At 40.6% G+C, this 13,810-nt stretch overlaps 2 protein-coding genes and 1 long non-coding RNA gene across 3 annotated transcripts; 2 read left to right on the top strand and 1 right to left on the bottom strand.

Moving 5' to 3' along the window:
* The first annotated feature begins 3,561 nt into the window (after nucleotides 1–3,561).
* Nucleotides 3,562–5,621, top strand: LOC114573741 (uncharacterized). Its single transcript, XR_003694935.1, has 4 exons — nucleotides 3,562–3,651; nucleotides 3,804–3,881; nucleotides 3,988–4,580; nucleotides 4,940–5,621. It is a non-coding gene; the product is annotated as an uncharacterized LOC114573741 (long non-coding RNA).
* Nucleotides 5,622–6,417: 796 nt separating this feature from the next.
* LOC114573307 (serine protease 23-like) lies at nucleotides 6,418–9,917 on the bottom strand. The gene is made up of 2 exons (XM_028605427.1): nucleotides 9,799–9,917; nucleotides 6,418–9,201 (listed from the first exon to the last, which is right to left on the bottom strand). The coding sequence occupies exon 2, from the start codon at nucleotides 9,195–9,197 to the stop codon at nucleotides 7,797–7,799; it is 1,401 nt and encodes a 466-aa protein (XP_028461228.1). The 5' UTR covers nucleotides 9,198–9,201; nucleotides 9,799–9,917; the 3' UTR covers nucleotides 6,418–7,796.
* Nucleotides 9,918–10,043: 126 nt separating this feature from the next.
* On the top strand, nucleotides 10,044–12,342 carry LOC114573665 (leukotriene B4 receptor 1-like). Its single transcript, XM_028605948.1, has 2 exons — nucleotides 10,044–10,066; nucleotides 11,027–12,342. The coding sequence occupies exons 1-2, from the start codon at nucleotides 10,061–10,063 to the stop codon at nucleotides 11,957–11,959; spliced, it is 939 nt and encodes a 312-aa protein (XP_028461749.1). The 5' UTR covers nucleotides 10,044–10,060; the 3' UTR covers nucleotides 11,960–12,342.
* Nucleotides 12,343–13,810: the final 1,468 nt, after the last annotated feature.

Raw genomic sequence — 13,810 nt, 5'->3', positions numbered from 1 at the left:
TAATTCCATATGTGTTCATTCATAGTTTTGATGCCTTCAGTGAGAATCTACAATGTAAATAGTCATTAAAATAAAAAGGAAACACATTGAATGAGAAGGTGTGTCCAAACCTTTGGCCTGTACTGTAAATGCTGAGGTTTAGACTTTTTAGACTTTATTGTCTCCAAGGGGAAATTCTTATTCACAACACTGTACGTTATGGACTGCACGCTTACATAAAAAAGGAAGTACAAACACACCAGACTGACATGAATGACAAATAAACACAGACAGATAACACAGACTAAGAGGCACTGCAGTTTTTCAAACAACAACAGAACCTGAGTGCAAAATGTTGTTACACTAAAAGAGATGCAGCAAGAGACGCAAGAGACGCTAGAGACGAATAGAGACGCTTGTTATCTTTCAGTCTGGGTGTCTTACTCCTATAATCTGTAGAAGGGGTGGGGGGTCTTTTACATGTTTGTTCTTATAATCCATCCATGACTGTAGCTGTTCATTCATTAGTAATTGCATGACGCCTTGTTTTTGTCATTATAATATCATGTACTTTATTGACATCTTCCATTCAATTGTTCACAACAGTGTTTGCCTGAAAAAATAGCTGTTTTGTGGAGTCAGTCACTGTTTCTATTATCTCTGGTAATGGTTAATGAAATGGTTTGCTGTTAGCTAAGGTACATTTTAGTTTTATTAATTTGCTGATTATCACACTGAATACCATATCCCCATCAAATAAAAGCTTGGGTGTAATGTTTTGACTCATCTTGTCATTGGTTCAGTAAAGCAAATTTCCTGTTGAGTCCATATATGGCTATATTAACGTCATCATTGCATCACCTCGTTTGCATAGTACTACTGTGGTCATTAGTCTCTGGGGATTCCCTCTGATCTTTGCCACCATTCACGGCCCCTGTGGTAACTGTTACCATGGCAACATGAACCCCGTTCACCTGGTTCCTAGTCATCTCCTGTCCTGTGCCATTGGTCTTCATGTTATATATACTGACGGTCTGCAATACTACTGCTTTAAGGCTTAACTCTTTCTTTCCCCTCTCTTTCTATCATTCATGCAATAAACTCTAATGGTTTCATTGTCACCCGCTCCTTTAAACCTCACTGCATTTTCTCTCTGGCATCTGTGCTTTTTACTTTCCTCTCTCTCTCTCCCTCTCTCTCTCTCTCTCTCTCTCTCTCTTTCTCTCACTCTCTCTCTTCCTCACTCACCCTCTCCATCTGGCTCTTGGGCTGGCTCATTGCTTGCTTCCTGCCATTTGATTGGGTGAGTTCCCTTGCTCTTTAACACGCTAATTTCCCACAGTGCACTGCTGCATTGCAGTGGTGCAAGGCAAGCTCAGCTGCACTGTCCCTGTCACCACGAGATGCTAGACGGTTACAGAGTGTGTGAAGTAGCAGTATTACTGTATGTAGTGCTTCTTTAGCAATTAACCCGGCTTCATTGTAGCTGCAGTGCTTTTGCTCTCATCATAATTTTTGCAGCAATCACATACATACAGTAAAAGTCTCAAAATAATTCAAATTTACCAACAAGCAATACCAAAATATATTCTTGAATCCCTTGTGCATGTTGTTATGATGGTACGATGCAGTTCTATTTTTCACATATGATCATAAACTCTGCTTGGTATTTATCCCACATACAAGTTCTTATTTCCTAAGCCCATATTGCAAATTACCATAGTAGATCACCTGACAGATGTCTCCCATCAGACTTGATTTATTATACACGTTATTTTACACACAGACTGCACTAAACAACAAACCATTTATCATCATCTTAACACTATGAAATTGTCTATTTTACTATTTGCTATAGATCTTATTTAATTTCATATTTTATGATATGAACCTGCTCTCTAGCTCACATTTCAATGCCCCTCTCTTCTCACTGTTGTCATGGAGATATCTATTGGTTGTCATGGTAATCCCCAGTAGTAAGGAGGACTGCTAATGTGAGGATTGCTCGCATTGAAGGATGCTAATATCTCCCTCCTCTCCCGTCCTTGTTCCCTTCTGTAGTATTTGATGGACTAGGCGATGTAATGAAGCCCACTTTGACCCCTCAGGCGGGGGATGTTGACACCTCCATGGCTAACATGACAAGTAGTAAGTAGTCATTAGATGTCATAGATAGTGATTTAAATACTTGGGGAAATATGCTTATTTGCTTTCTTTGTGAGAGTTAGATGAGAAGATTGATGCCACTTTCATGTCTGCCCGTTAGATATGGAGCTTCCACCAGAAGTTGATAAACTTATCTCAGAATAAAGACTGGAAATAAGACTGGAATTGCACCAAAATGCTTGCTCTTGGGGGGAATTGTTGGGTCTCTGTAAATTATAGTGTGGTCTAGACCTACTCTATCTAAAAAGTGTCCTGAGATACCATCTGTTATGATCTGACACTATAAATAAACTGAATTGAATTGAACTGATACAGTGGGCAAACAGCTAGCCTGGTTCAGTCAACCTTAACAAAATCTGTCTACCAGCTCCTATAAAGCTTATTTATTAATACATTACATCTTGTTTGTTTAATCTGTACAATAACCAAAGTGTAAAAATGACAATCCCTATTTTATGGCACGGTACCAATCTTCTTATCCCATGAGGTCATTATAATGTCAGTAAATGATAACAGTGATTTTGCAGTACCTCTCTCTCTCTCTCTCTCAGATCTCACAATGGGAACCCCAGCGGCACCTCAGGTAGCTCCCCCCTGTTGGGGTGCTCCCATGGTAAATGTTGTCTGTGTCTTATAGCATGGAGTGGAGCCGCATGGCAGCGACAGACAGGGCATAGCAGCCATCACAAGCATTGCCTTCATCTGGCTCTCCAGGTTTCAGGTCCAAACATAGACCCAGGAAACTGAGAGGTGTGGCAGTGGGGAAAGGAAACAAGACTTATAGCAAACTATAAGTTACTGGTGGATTTCATTTAAATGACACATCTCATAGAACCTCCAATAGAGCACACGCACTGGTTGTAAATGTTTAGAAAATCCAAACCAAAGGCCAAAATGTAAGCAGATTTTAACATGCAGTCTGGCTCAAAATGTTTTTTTTTTATATTTCTGGAATATCTACTGGAGAGTGATGAAGTGGCAAATTATAGCGCAAAATTAAGAAGCTGTTGCATGAAAACAGCTTCTCCTTCTCTTAAGTTTCTATTTTCTGTTAAGCCTGTTAGAGCCCAGGCAAGCCACTCATAGCTGAACTCACCCGTTCATTGACATATTTGCTTCTTCTGGATATTTCAGTTCACAACAGAAATTACTCTCTCATCTTAAGGCTATCTGCGAAAGGCTTCCTCTCTGCTCTCTAAATCTTTGAGCATGTGTAAATCAAGGACTATTATTAACTATTAGGTTAAGTTAGGGCTCTTGTTGTGTTGTTGTAGCTTTTTTGTCCAAGTTTGGCGTGCCTTTGTCTTCACTATCACTTCCGTGTGTTGCTGGAAATCTTTCTGTGTAATTTATTTTCAACATTTGTGTTTGTTGTATTGTGTGTGTGTGTCTGTCTTATATGTAGTGTAGTAACATCCCAACTCCTCCTCTCCCTCCCCTCCACACCTTTAGACCGTACCCATGGGTGTTCCTCATTTTATGGGGACTCACCCCACCTTCAGCATGGTAAGACCATGGTCTAGTAATGTCTCTGAACCACTCTGGACATTACTGGACATTGATGGACAATAATCCCATTAGGTGGCCCTCACACCCATCAGATATCCAACACTTGTGTCTTACTGTCTCTTTTCCCCTTCTGTCTGTCTCTGTGTAAGCCTGGGGCACCAGGAGCTCCCATGATGCCCATGGTGAGGCCAGGCTTCCCTGCCACTGGAGCAACTCCCGGAACACCGGTAACACACTCACTCTTGAATGGATTATACACACTCATTTCATACATAAAGGTTACAGCTGCTCTGACAAAAGGAGTTTAAATGCTAAAAGAAGATATGTCTGCAGATGTCTCCCGGAGCGGCCCAGAGCCCCAGAAAGCCTGCACCACCGAGGAACGCTCTGGATGACCTCAACATTAAGGACTTCATGTAGACTGGCTGACCTGTAAAAACCCCCAAGGTATATAAGAAGTGGCAACTTAAAGAATCAATATGTATTATTTTTGCTTGTCATGGCAAATGTTATGGAGCAGAATCCTCTGTTGTACCAAACATTAGCCACATGTGAGACATGTTTAATCCTGCAGTCTTGGCAAGATAACAGGGTTAATGCACCCTGAATGTGAAAATCTGAAATGTCACAAGGTGATTAAAGGAAGTGATGTTTACTTTCAGCTCTTTAGGCCTTTGAAAATACTAGAAAATGAAACAATCTCAGAAGGAAAAATTACTTTTTAGATTTGCTCACAACCCATGTCTGCACTAAAGACATAATCTAATCTGAATGACAAATAGACATCTTGTTTTAAAGGGGAACACAGTTGTATAATGTATTCTGCTGCTCTGGGAGCTTTGTCAGGTCTGAGAGGATAACCTGAGATCATAGTGCTGTCGTCAGGATTATCTCGGCTTGGCCTTGGAGACTACAAATCTATAACAGTAGGTTGGCACTACTACTAACTGGAGGTGTGGAAAGATGTGAATTTACCAGGCTGGGAGGTTCCAATGAAAAAAATAAAATCCAGCTTGGCCCACACTACTGACTGAAAGTTAGGATATCTGCTTCAGTTTTTCCTTCTATCTCTTGCAAGTCCCCCCAACTTAATGGAAGTGCAACTACAAACTTCATATGTCAAGAATCTGACTTGGGCTGCCAGTCTGAACATATTTTTTTTGTCTCTACGTTTCTGAATCTGAGTCTCTGTCCGTCTTATCAGAGCATACATAATTAGACTTGACCTATTTCTATTGAGAGCACTTCTTTTAATCAAGTTTCATTTTCTCTCTGTCCTCTGTAGGTTTGTCAGTGTGTCTGGAGCTCTGTGGATGTGGATGTCTGCACTTCCCCCACCGCCTTCCCCTCAGTCATGCCCCAGCCCCTTCAGCCAACCAGCCATTACATCCACGATCTTTGCCCTCTGACCTCCTACCAGCCGCCAACCCTAAAAAAAGCCCTGTCCTCCTTATCTAATGTTGTAGCACAACTGTGAATGTGAACCCTAGATACAGAAAAACAAAACTCAGTTTATGTGTGTGTGGGTGTGTGTGTAATTCAGTGTTATCCTTTACTTAATATACTATGGAAAATGAACAAAAAAAATAAATAAATGTGTATTCAGATTCATTCTGGATTTCCATGTATCAGCTGACTTGGAATGGTGGATAAACGTTGGTTTCTTGACGCATCTCCCAGACGAGGACTGTGTTGTTAAATGTGGATTGTGTTCGGTGTGTGTAACTTCACTGGCCAACCCCCACCCCCACCCCTCTGCCCCTGTTGTCCAAACTAATACTGAGCTATGTTTATGTCATTAAAAAAACTTGGTTGTACCTATATCTGCTTGGCCATCCATCCTCCCACCTGTCTACTTTCAAGTTTTTGGAGAACAAATGCACCTGGTAACAACTTGCACTGCAAATCTGGACTTATCATCAAACATTAAATTGTGTTCAGTTTAATTTGTTTTTTTAGGGATTGTATAAAACATGCTAAAATTTGTGAACTGTGTTCAAATTGACATATGCATATTAGACTATTTTAAATAATGGATTATACATATTTTCTTTAATCTTTATTTTGAGGAAAAAAATGTATCATATATTTTTAGTTATGTCAAATTGTATGGTTAAAAATAAGGAAAGTAGACAAAAAAAATTCCCCGCCTTCTTTGTACATACCCCTCAATCTGAAATCAGAGGCAGTATTGAATGGAAACTTTGCCCCAAGTGTTTGCTGTTGGGCCCTCAGCTGGTGTGAAGTGATACTGCATCGTAGCATGCGACACATGTCAATCTGGGAATACTTCTTTCCTTGTCTCGGTATCCACACAAGATGACTTAATGTTAGGGTGGAAATCAAAGGGACAAGGAAGCATTTGTGTATGTGGTTGGGATGTGGCCTCAGTCCTCTTTGAGTGACGCAGCAGCGGTCGGTACATTTGTTCATGTACTGCCACTGGAAGTCCTGAGGACTCTCACTGTAAAGCACTCAAGTATACGCTGGATGTTCTGTGTGTTGTTTATTTCCAAAAGTGACTGTATCTTAATCCATTGTGGCATTAACAAAGTGTTGAAAGAAAAATAAAGACGACACATAACAACAATAATGTGGATAAATAATGTTTGCTAAGTATTCAAATGAAGGCTGTGTTGTTGTTTTTTTTTGGAGGGAGGGGGGGTATTATGGATGGTATCGTTCTTTCTTCCTCACCCCCACCTGCATGTGAGTCCAAATGAGATGCAATAAAAGACAAATACACTGATACAAACTACCCTCACGGCTTATCACTTACTGTTCTGCTTTTTTATTTGTTGTCAGCATGAATTCTTTCTTTTGACAAGAAAATATGTTTGTGGCATGACAATTTCAGTTAAAAAATAAGACAAAATTACAAGATATTATAAACATCAGAAAATACATATATATGTTGTGTGGACTCAGTATTCCTTTAACATGAAGTGAAATGAGGACCAACAGGTTTCACTTATGTATGTTTCTATACACATTTAAACAAAGGACTCTTTTTTTACATAATTAAAGTTTCAGAGTTATATACTGTAAGTTAGGTGTTTCAAAGACAGACAAACAAATGTGATTTTTAGAAAAGGTGACAAGGAAACTCAAATTCAAACACTTTGTCATGTTTTTTTTAGCCCTTCGTGACTCATTCACAAGGATTGCCTATATCCTCTTAATGAACTGATAAATGGCTGAACAGGCCACAGATCCAGAACCAGGGACATGTGCAGCATTCCTGGACTTAGATTTGCCTGATAAACTCAAAATTCCAGGGCTGGTATGTATGACGCTGCTCAGAGTGAAATTTTGGTCTTAAATGTGTCAAAAATTACAGTAATTTTGTTCTTATTCTTACACTTATGCCTTCTGCCATGTATGAATAATCAAACAGCTCCAGAGGTCTGCTACATTAGTTAGGAATGACCAGCTGAGGCAGTGGTTACACACTTTCCATATTTTGGAAATGTAGGATGATAATTAATAAAAGATACATCTGTTCTAATACCCACATTCTTATACAATATGTAATGACATGATGGTAATGATGTGCTGTTTGTTTTGGGGGGAAAAATAAACTATTAAACGTTTACTTAATTCACATACAAACATTTGATGGTGCCTCCACAGATAAGTATGTCTTAAAATCGTTATTATATTCTTCATGAACTCATTTAGGATTTTTAAAATACCCCCAAACAGCACTTATTAACATTGTCATTATGCTGTATGGGAAATCTTCTATAAGCTTTCTTCTTGCAGGCTGCAATATATTTGGTGTATATATAATTATTAATTAATTACGACAAGTTGTGCATGAAGCATGAAGCTGTGATGCAGCCATGACATATAACCTTTGGAGGCGTGCTAAGTGCTTCAGGAAGTGCATTTTGGGCAGACATGATTGAAGTCCTTAATTGACAACACTTCAGTCTGCACTCAGGATTCACACTCATACTTTGCTAAAAAGTTAGCTTCTTTGTACAAAGTTTCTAAGTCCTAGTTTTTAATAAAATAAGTCAGAGTTCAGAACCATTCTTAAGACTTAAAAAAAAAAAAACGTTTTATACTGTACACTCAGCCCAGATCTTTGAATCTCTTTGAAACTGACAACAAATTCTAGATCCATCGCTTTGCGGTCAAACCGCTTTGCAGAGACTTGGATCTCCATGGATCCAGTGACAGATCTGGGCATATTTGGGTGGAGTAATCCTCACTGCAACATTAAAGTCCCTCTGCTCACCTCCCTCCACCTCCACCCACTGATGGCCTGTAAACACCCCAATCACTCTCCGCTGCCACTTCCCTTTCCTGCCTTCCTCTCCCACTTCCTGCCTCAGACGAACGTAAACACCTGCTCCTGTGGCGCCCGGCTGCGCGTCACAGCGCTGGTACATCAAATCCTCAGACTTGTTTGCCACCGAGCAAAACCGGTAAACCACCTTCTCATTTCCACGCCCGTCCAGCAGGCTTTTGTCGGCGTCATAGCCTGAGAAGTGGATCCGTGTGAGGGCGGTGGCAGAGGGCGCCACTCCCAGCTCCATGTACTTTTGTTTGAGGGGCCGTTTCAGCTCCAGGAGAGCGTAATCATAGTCAGGGGACACTGAGTTGGTGGAGCTCTTGGTTTGGATCCATCCTTGAGGGATTCTGGTTTGTTTGACTCGTGTCCAACGGAAGACAGGCTGCTTCCTGGGTTCAGCACTACGTTTTATACGGCTGAGACTTCTTTGTTTCCCTCCTCTCTCTAACTCAGCTACACCTTCCTCACCCTCTTTTCTTCCCCTGCGTCTCCTGCCTCTGCCTCCCTTTCTCCCTCTCACTACATCTCCATCTATACTGTTCTGCTCCTCACCTTCCTCCATTACCTGCTCCTCACCGTCTTCTTTCCTCCCAGCCCTCCGCCGCCCTCCTCTCCTCCTACCCCCTCTTCTACTTTTAGTCTTGAGCTGCAACACCCCAACTCTAAGCCTTCTGGCACTCCCTAGGTAGTCCCTCCCATCATGGATGCAGTGTGCCGCTGTTAGCACGTGTTTCCGGGATATCAGGACTCCAGAGCAGCCAGTGGAGAGACGAACAGCGGTAGAGAAGGGATATTTGGTGATGAAATACGAGTCAGAGATCACAAATCTTCCATCTGCTCCATAAACCTGCCGTTTCCTGCGGGTGTGAGCTGGTGAGTGGGCTGGTGTTCCTGCAGACATCTTGTTGAAAGCCTGCAAACTAATATCTGTATGTGTGCGAGTGCCATTCTCATACATTGTCTCATATCCCAGAATCCTCTCTTGCTCAGTCTGGTCCATAGGTGGTAGGCTGCTTTGACACTCTATTCCACAGAGTGTCTTTGTCCCTCCGCTCTCCTCATCCTCCTGCTGCCCTCTGAACAAAGGAGTGTCTAAAGGCACTGTGTGTGTGTCCAGCAGCACCGGGAGGCTCTGCCTGGCCCACCTGTTTGCCTCACTGTTCTCATCTTTACCAAAAACTCCAGAAACTGTCAGGGCTGCTGCACAGAGCAGCAGACACAGGAAGTGATTGAGTCCCATCCCACTGAAAAAAGAGACACAGATATGGCAATTTCAAATACCAAGGTGAAAGAAAGAAATACCATGGATCCAAACATCTCTTATGTTTTTATCAGGCAAAGAGAAAAAAATCCTGTGATTGTTCCCACAGCACATACTATATATGATGTTGCTTTTATATACTATGTGGCCTGCAGAGGGCGCATAAGCTTAATTTCTAAACAATAAACCACTGAGGAGTAAAATGTAACTGTTATATGTTACTTTACTTCAAACGAGGTGTCTGCAATTAAATGTATATGATACATAGTTCAAAATACAGGCAATGCTATCATGCAACTTTTATTTAGTGACACACTGACATTGACTATTTTCAGATATGAATAAAGTCTAGAAGTATGATATTATTCTATTAGCATATTCAAAGAGTTACACATCCTAGAGAAGAAGTAAGCTAGTCTGAAACCCAAGAAGAAACAGTACTGGTAAAACAATAAAAAAATTAAAAAAAAAGATAGAGAGAAAGCATAGCATTTATAAACAACATTAAGAGGAAAGATGGTTGTGTGATTTTATTTTGAAAAGATTGTAAAGAAATAGGAAATGTCAAATGTTGTCTTACCTGCAAACATTAATATAAACTTCCAGTAAATGTTGTCCTTCTCATTAATAAGAAATCCTCTCCATCCAAACGGCTTCCAGCAGACTGGCTTCCATCATTTACTTAAAAAAAAAAAAAAAAAAAAAAAACTGGAGCGCGAGGACAAGCTGTGTGCAAGGTCCTCAAAGAAATCTACTTCCCACTCTGATGCAGAAAAAAGCGAAGAGCAAACAGCCAGAAGGTGGGGGTGGGGGGGGAGTCAGCCAGGAAGGGACATGCATGAATGAAGGTTATTATCATACATGACATTACATTTTAGGTCAAAAGTGGAGCCATGTGGAGAGACTTTGGGGTATTTTTTCTCGGATTCGGCAAATATTTTGATTACGTTGGGAATACGCGCAGAACAGTGACGCTTTCAATAGTAGGACATTAATTTAGATGTAAGCTATTTACAGAGATATACTGACAAAATGTTGCCTTTGAGCGCGTTTATCTGGTGCTTTTGTGGTCAAAAAATGTAAGTTTAGATTTATGTCAGGTGACATTTCTGTATATATATATATATACACACACACACACCTGGGGATCCTGTATTTTAACCTCTATTTTGCCAAGTGTCTCTCTGCTTGATGCAACAAGAGTTCATTCAGAGCAGGAACTCCTCCTTTCTCCTTGATTAGATGGTGAAACGCCAACACACACACACACACACACACACACACACACACACAAAATGGACCTTGTGGTGAGATTATTTTGTTTAAACATGGAAGGTTTATTAGAATATATAGCCTATAATATATTGTAGTATAAACATTTAGGGTAAAAGCATGTGTGCACATATTAGTTGTTTTATCATAAAAATGATTGGGGTGGGAAAAATGCTTTGATTTTGACATCATGTTTGACAAATACTGTTATCCTATTCTAGTATGTGGAGTTGACACTGTTGCAGTATCTATATATGAAAAGTAGTCCTCAGGTTAGTTTTTATCATACAATGGTTTCCATTCTGTGAAGGTGTTGTAGTGAAAGCTGTTCCCTGTGCCCGAAATATCATTTGGAAAAAAAGCATCAGATAATGAAGCCATGCAAAACTATGCAACGAAGATGGGACTTCATTTGCATGTAAATAATACTGTTTCTTTGTCATTTCCTCTTGCAATGCATACAAATGGAACATCTTGTTCCTCTAACTCGACTGACTGACACACTTTCCATCATCACTCGCTCGGTGCACATTCAGCTTGTCTGGCAGCAAGTTTGCAGCATGGTACACACCAACTCCACTATGGTCATTTCTAACATCTCCTCCTCTCCTGGATATCCATCTCCTGCCTCCTGGGACTCCAGCAGTCTGGCCTCTGCAGTGGTGCTGTCCCTCTGTTTCCTGCTGGGAGTTCCTGGAAACATCGCTGTGATCATCCTCAGACCAAACTGGCAGCACATGTCCAGTTTGAGCCAGATTTTGATGCTGAATTTGGCCATATCAGACCTGGTCTGCCTGCTCCCCCTGCCCCTGTGGATTTACACTTTACTGTACAGTTGGACACTGGGCCTGGTGACCTGTAAGTTCCTATCATATTTGATGTACTGCAGCCTTTATGGTAGCATAATGACAGTGACAGCGCTGAGTGTCCAGCGCTACCTAAAGGTGGTGTACCTGCAGAGGTACTTCCATCACGTAGGATTAAAGAGGGTGCTGGTTCTGCTCTGCCTGGCTGCAATGATCCTGTCGATTCCAGCTTTAGTGACTGGGCAGTTGACCCCAGACCAGAACTGGATACACTGCAAGTTTCGCTACTCTTCCACGGCCCAGCAGGAGGCCGTGCTGCTGACAGAGACCCTGACGGGATTTCTTTGCTGTTTTGTCGTGGCATTTTCATACATCGGCCTTCACAGAAAAGTGAACCAGGCAGCTTTCTTCAACCATGCACAGACCACCTGGCTGATCACAAGTATCATTGTGTCCTTTTTTGTCCTATGGATGCCATATCATATCACAAATGTGCTTGGCGTGGCTGCTGTTTCTCTCAAAAACGAAGGCCTGTCTAAGTTTTACACAGACAGCACGGACATTGTTGGAGCACTGGTATTTGTGAATAGCTGCCTGAATCCACTCCTTTATGCATTTGCGTTTAGAAACAAGTGCACTGTGTGCCAGAAAAGAGAACATTAATACTGTTGTTATTATGCAGAAGCTCACCGTTCCAGGAAGTCTAATCATTTGATTTAGTATGATCGATGAAAAGCCACCAGAGCCCACATCCTGAAATAAGGTGTTTTTAGTTAAAAGATCTCATCTTCCCTGCTGATTCACAGTTTGAGGGTGTGGTTCTCTCATTGTCACAGAGAGCTGTGCATGATTTGTGGTATAATGATGATTTTTTTTTCTTCTCTAAAATCAACTGTGTGCTGATTACAACTGGTCCTCAGCCAGAGCTGTAAAAATAAAGGTTTGGTAAAATGAATCAGGCAAAGAGTTAAATAAAAATGTGGAAATTATTGATTCATTTGCATTTAGAATACAACTTTGTAACTTTCCACATATGTTTTTAATGAATTTAGGTCATAATCTACAGAAATATTTTTTTCTACTTCATCCATCATACATGTATTTTTCATTGTGTGTGTGTGTGTGTGTGTGTGTGTGTGTGTGTGTGTGTTGTGGATGTGTATGTGGTAAAACAACCCTTTCTTACTGATAATAAAGTTTTTATCGCATCTTAGATTTTAAGGGAACAATCCAGTCAGAGGAAACAACAGTTAATGTAAAGATTGAATAAATGTTTGTGTTGGAGGGCATCCAACAAGAGGAATGACCATTTGTCTCTAATGTTTAGCAACAGACATACAGACAAGAGGAAGGATACAGAGAGAGGGAGAGTGTGCTCTACTGATAATACCAGCAGATGAATAAAGTCATTTATTGATTCATTTATTCTTCTTTCTTTTATCTATGACAAGTAGAAGCTAGACAGATTGTCAGGCAGACTATTTCAGCTATTGTGTTTTGTATATTGTATACAGTACATGTTTGTCTCCAGTAAACTGAAACCCTGTAACATATAAAATGTTACATAAAAGAAAAGATATACAAGGATGAGATTAATAACCACTCATGTGTGGTAAATACGAAGCTACAGCCAGCAGCTGGCTAACTTAGCATAGCACTAATTTGTTATCTTACCAGAGGCTGGCTAGCTGTTTCCCCTGTTTCCAGTCATTATGCTAAGCTAAGCTAACCAGCTGCTGGCAGTATCTTCATAATTATCGTACAGACATGAGAGTAGAATCAATCTTCTCGTCTAACTCTCAGGAAGAAAGAAGTACAGAAGTATTATCAGCAAAATGTACATAAAGTATCAAAGCAGCAGATAAATGTCCCTGCCCTGTGACTGTTACAGTAGGCTATATGATTATTAAATCTTTAAGTAACTGTTACTGATAAGTAAGCAGTATTTTACTTTTGTAGTTGGTCGAGGTTGATCTCATTTTAACTACTTTACTGTAACTGTAGTTTAATCTATGAAAATAAATAATGTTTTTATCATCATATATTTTGTACAGTAGGTAACTAACCTGAAACTAATAGCTGTCAAATAATTGCAATGGGGTAAAAATACAATATTATCTTCTTAAAGGGATACTTCACCAATTTAGCATTAAGCTTTGTATCAGTAGAAACACGGTAGTATTTTCGAATGACCGTGCTTCCCTCCCTCATGTCCCCCTGAGACAAGAGATCTCTGTATTGTGGGTCTGGCCCAGAGGCAATGGACTACAGCCAGTAGCAGGAGCTACTTCCGCATGTTTTCAACCCGTCCATAGGTGGTTGGACTGTCGTCTTTACCTGAAGCTTGCCGAAGCAAAACGAGCGTCAGCCATCTTGAAGCTTCGCGGCATTTAAACATGCTCCGTCTTTTCTATACTGTCTATGGTCTTGTCAGCAGAAAACATTACACACTTTTACAACATTATGTCCATTCAAACTACCGCACATGTGTACCACTGGGATACATTGGTACAG

The sequence above is a fragment of the Perca flavescens genome, chromosome 18 (assembly GCF_004354835.1).
Source record: "Perca flavescens isolate YP-PL-M2 chromosome 18, PFLA_1.0, whole genome shotgun sequence".
Lineage (NCBI taxonomy): Eukaryota > Metazoa > Chordata > Actinopteri > Perciformes > Percidae > Perca > Perca flavescens.
The sequence above is the reverse complement of the archived record's forward strand: the minus strand, read 5'-3'. Positions and strand labels throughout refer to the sequence as shown.